Genomic DNA, 5,000 nt, shown 5'->3' with positions numbered 1-5,000 from the left:
CACACCAGCTGACATCAGCAGAGCTTCCTGGGTCAAGGCCAGATGGAGGGAACAGTGGAGAGCAGCAGAACCATCCAGGCTCCACCGCTACATTGAGGACCCCACAGATGTCCCTGGCGAGCACCTTCCCTGAAAGCAGTGGACAGGTGTGGGACATTTCGGAGAATCGATGCAGCGGTGGGGCCTCGCGGACAGTGCCCACTGTGAATGTGGAGACCCCCTACAGACTGTTGATCACGTCTTGACCAGCTGCCCCAAACACCGGCCACCAAATGGAGACCTGGGCTTAATGAACCTGGACGACGAGACGCTGGAATGGCTTGCTACAACAGAGCTGAGGATCTAAAGACATACGCAAGAAGAAGAAGACCCCCACCGGTCCACCAGAGGGCAGTGGAGCCCTCTTGCCTGGAGCCTCCATCTGGTCGGATCAACCGGAACCCCCTCAGTGTTCCACAGATCCAGACGTCCACCAGCTGTTGGATCTCCAGAGACCCAACAAAAAGTCATCATGAGGGTTCCACCCGGCTCTACCCTGAACGTTTGTGGGGGGTTCCCTGGTGGAACGTTGGCAGGCTGCTGGCTTGGCTGACTCTGTGAAGCTCCATCAGAGGAACAAACGTCGGTACCCGGATGGGTCGGGGTCCATCACGCCAACGTAAAGAACGGCGTGCAGAGGTGGAGCTTCTGCGTCTGGTCACAGCCTCTAACCCTCTGCGAGGGTTTGGCTGTTGGGTTAGGGTTCTCCTGATGGCGTGGATCCTTCTTCATCACAGCCAAAAGCCAGTTCATCCCCGCAGTTCGACCGCTTAGCGCCTCCAGTCTGTTTCTGCCTTTTGAAAACACACACACTCTGTAGAACCTCCAGGAGACACACCTGCACCTGCCATGCACCTGCACCTGTCCTGCACCTGCAGGACCGCATGGTCATCTGACCGCGCTGCTGCTGTCAGGATCACAGGCCGAGCCAGAGTGCTGCCCTCTGCTGGTCAGGAATGGTAATAATGTCAATCAGGGCAGAGAAGATTCTACAACAGATTCTGTGACGTCAGGGCCCTGCGCCCTTAAAGGTCAGAGGTCAAAGGTCAAATATTTACCCGGTTCAGTTTGATGAGGATGCAGGGCTGTCCTCTGCTGTAACCATAGAAACGGTCGGTGAGTCCAGAACAGTCCTCTAACATCGTCCGATTAAACTGACAGGAACGCTTGGGATTATTCCTCACCTACAGACAGACAGACAGAGAGAGAGACAGGCAGTGAGAGAGACAGGCAGGCACACAGAGAGAGAGAGACAGGCAGTGAGAGAGACAGACAGGTACAAAGAGAGAGAGACAGGCAGTCAGAGAGACAGACAGGCACACAGAGAGAGAGACAGGCAGGCAGGCAGACAGACACAGACAGACAGGAAGGCACAGTTAGAGACTGGCAGACAGGCAGGCAGTGAGAGAGACAGGCAGACAGTGAGAGAGAGCCGGGGAAACAGAGACAGGCAAAGAGACAGACAGGCAGACAGACAGTTTTACCTCTCCACTGTCCTCCTGGATGAAGTACTGGTCTGGAACACAGTTGTCATTGGTCTGAACCTGATAGCTGTCATTATAAGCTGAAGAGAGACAGACAGGTAGAGAGACAGACAGACAGGTAGGAAGAGTTTTAATACTTGCTGTTATTTCTCTTTCTGATGCCCCATGCAGGAAGTGTGGAGTATTGTGTACTGTGTACTGTGTGTATCGTATTACATGTTACACAGTACTACATGGTGTGTGTGTGTGTGTGTGTGTGTGTGTGTGTGTGTGTCTCACGTGCTAGGAAGGTGTTGAGGTTCTGGACGAAGCCGTCCCAGCTCTCCGTCTCCGAGACGGAGAAACTGATTTCCAGCTGCTCCCCCTTCGGACGAATCATCATCCCTGCAAACAGACACAGCTCGTTAACCAATCACAGCTCGTTAGCCAGAAACAGATCGTTAACCAATCACAGCTCGTTAACCAATCACAGCTCGTTAACCAGACACAGGTTGTTAACCAATCACAGCTCATTAACCAGACACAGGTTGTTAACCAATCACAGCTCGTTAACCAGACACAGGTTGTTAACCAATCACAGCTCGTTAACCAGACAAGCTTGTTAACCAATCACAGCTTGTTAACCAGACATAGGTTGTTAACCAATCACAGCTCGTTAACCAGACACAGGGCGTTAACCAATCACAGCTCGTTAACCAGACACAGCTTGTTAACCAATCACAGCTCATTAACTAATCACAGCTCATTAACCAATCACACTTTGTTAACCAATCACACCTCATTAACCAATCACACCTTGTTAACCAATCACAGCTCGTTAAACAATCACAGCTCATTTACCAATCACACCTTGTTAACCAGTCACACCTCATTAACTAATCACAGCTCATTAACCAATCACACCTTGTTAACCAATCACACCTCATTAACTAATCACAGCTCGTTAAACAATCACAGCTCATAACCAATCAAATCTCGTTCACCAATCACACCTTGTTAACCAATTATAGCTCGTTAAACAATGACACCTTGTTACCCAATCACAGCGTGTGTGTGTGAGTGAGTGTGTGAGTGTGTGTGTTTGAGTGCACGTGTGTGTGAGTGTGAGTGAGTGAGTGAGTGAGTGAGTGAGTGTGTGTGTGAGTGTGAGTGAGTGAGTGAGTGAGTGTGTGTGTGTGTGTGTGTGTGTGTGTGTGAGTGTGTGTGTGTGTGTGTACCTGGGGTGGCCAGCCGGTCCTGCCAGGTGGGCTTGTAGTCGTCGAGCGTCAGCAGCATGACGTACATCGTCAGCACAAACATCCCAGCCAGGAACAGATAGAAGATCAGATAGAAGAGCAGGATGAGACCTGCAGAGAGACAGACAGGCAGGCAGACAGGTCAGAGAGACAGGTCAGAGAGACAGGCAGGCAGGTCAGAGAGACAGGCAGGCAGACTGATCAGAAAGACAGGTCAGAGAGACAGGCAGGCAGACAGAGAGACAGACAGGCAGGCAGACAGGTCAGAGAGGCAGACAGTCAGACAGACAGGTCAGAGAGGCAGACAGTCAGACAGACAGGTCAGAGAGGCAGGTCAGACAGACAGGCAGGCAGACAGGTCACAGAGGCAGGTCAGACAGACAGGCAGGCAGACACGTCAGAGAGACAGACAGGCAGGTCAGAGAGACAGGTCAGAGAGGCAGACAGGCAGGTCAAGGAGACAGACTGACAGGTCAAAGAGACAGACAGGCAGAAAGACAGATCAGAGAGACAGGCAGACAGGTCAGACAGAGAGAGAGACAGGCTGTTTCATACAGTCATGTTACATGTGTCAGTCTGATGGATGTAAACTGATTTTATTCTGTAATCTGACAGATTATTGTTGTTGTTGTTGTTGTTGTTGAGTATTTTTATTGTTGTTGTTAAATCAGACATTTGTTTTTAACCCCGCCTCTCGTCTCTGATTGGACCTTCTGACCACAGCTCTCCAGAGCGTGTTCTTCTTCTGTGGTGCCGACGGCGAGCAGGAAGCTGTGATGTCAGCGGCGACACGCTCAGGTTTAGAGGTTGTCATGGCGACGGACTTTATTTTCTTTGATCAGGAAAATAAAAAAGCCCCGACATGTCCCATAATCCTCTTTGCTAAAGCTCACACTGCCTGTCTGTCTGTCTGTCTCTCCCTCTGTCTGTCTGCCTGTCTGTCTCTCCCTCTGTCTGTCTGCCTGTCTGTCTCTCCCTCTGTCTCTCTCTCCCTCTGCCTGTCTGTCTCTCCCTCTGTCTCTCTCTCTGTCTGTCTGCCTGTCTCTCTCTCCCTCTGCTTGTCTCTCTCTCCCTCTGCCTGTCTGTCTCTCTCTCTGTCTGTCTGTCTCTCCCTCTGCCTGTCTGTCTGCCTGTCTATCTCTCCCTCTGTCTCTCTCTCTGTCTGTCTGCCTGTCTCTCTCTCTGTCTGTCTGTCTCTCTGCCATTTGAGTCTCTCTGCTTCACCCCCATCTAACCTACATTCAGTATGAATAGGGTGGGGGAGGGGCTAATCTCTCTCACAACGCACGCACACACACACACACACACACACACACACTCACACACACACACACACACACACACACACACACTCACACACACACGCACACACACACACACACACACACACACACACACTCACACACACACACACACACACACACACACACACACAGGGTGATGTGTATGACGTTAGCCTGCTAATGCTGCTGTAGCTTTAAGATAACCTCTGGAGCTGCAGGTCTGAGCTCTTTGTCCTCCTCCTGTCCTCCTCCTGCTGCTGTCCTCCTCCTCCTGCTGTTCTCCTCCTCCTCCTGTCCTCCTGCTGTCCTCCTCCTCCTGCTGTCCTCCTCCTGTGTTCCTGCTGTCCTCCTCCTCCTGTCCTCCTCCTCCTGCTGTCCTCCACCTGTGTTCCTGCTGTCCTCCTCCTCCTGTGCTCCTGCTGTGCTCCTGCTGTGCTCCTGCTGTGCTCCTGCTGTAATCCTCCTGTCCTCCTGCTGTCCTCCTCCTCCTGCTGTTCTCCTCCTGTGCTCCTGCTGTAATCCTGCTGTCCTCCTGCTGTCCTCCTCCTCCTGCTGTCCTCCTCCTGTGCTCCTGCTGTCCTCCTCCTCCTGTCCTCCTCCTCCTGCTGTCCTCCTCCTCCTGTCCTCCTGCTGTCCTCCTCCTGTTGCCCTCCTGCTGTCCTCCTCCTGTGCTCCTGCTGTCCTCCTCCTGTCCTCCTGCTCCTCCTGTCCTCCTGCTGTCCTCCTGCTGTGCTCCTGCTGTCCTCCTCCTCCTCCTGTGCTCCTCCTGCTGTCCACCTGCTGTCCTCCTCCTCCTCCTGTGCTCCTCCTGTCCTCCTCCTCCTCCTGTGCTCCTCCTGTCCTCCTCCTCCTGCTGTCCTCCTCCTCCTTTCCTCCTGCTGTCCTCCTCCTCCTGTGCTCCTCCTGTCCTCCTCCTCCTGCTGTCCTCCTCCTCCTGTGCTCCTCCTGTCCTCCTCCTC

General features: G+C 52.9%; 1 protein-coding gene across 2 annotated transcripts in view; it reads right to left on the bottom strand.

Moving 5' to 3' along the window:
• Positions 1-5,000, bottom strand: part of atp1b2a (ATPase Na+/K+ transporting subunit beta 2a) — a 13,684-nt gene that overhangs the window by 3,207 nt on the left and 5,477 nt on the right. For both annotated transcript variants that reach the window (XM_030076417.1, XM_030076418.1), the window contains exons 2-5: positions 2,741-2,869; positions 1,803-1,907; positions 1,524-1,603; positions 1,098-1,223 (exon numbers count right to left, since the gene is read on the bottom strand). In XM_030076417.1, the coding sequence (XP_029932277.1) occupies positions 1,098-1,223; positions 1,524-1,603; positions 1,803-1,907; positions 2,741-2,869 (440 nt within the window). The remainder of the gene's footprint in view (positions 1-1,097; positions 1,224-1,523; positions 1,604-1,802; positions 1,908-2,740; positions 2,870-5,000) is intronic.

Source organism: Myripristis murdjan, chromosome 18 (assembly GCF_902150065.1).
Source record: "Myripristis murdjan chromosome 18, fMyrMur1.1, whole genome shotgun sequence".
NCBI classification, from domain to species: Eukaryota; Metazoa; Chordata; class Actinopteri; order Holocentriformes; family Holocentridae; genus Myripristis; species Myripristis murdjan.
Note: the sequence above shows the minus strand (reverse complement) of the source record. Positions and strands in the feature narration are given on the sequence as shown.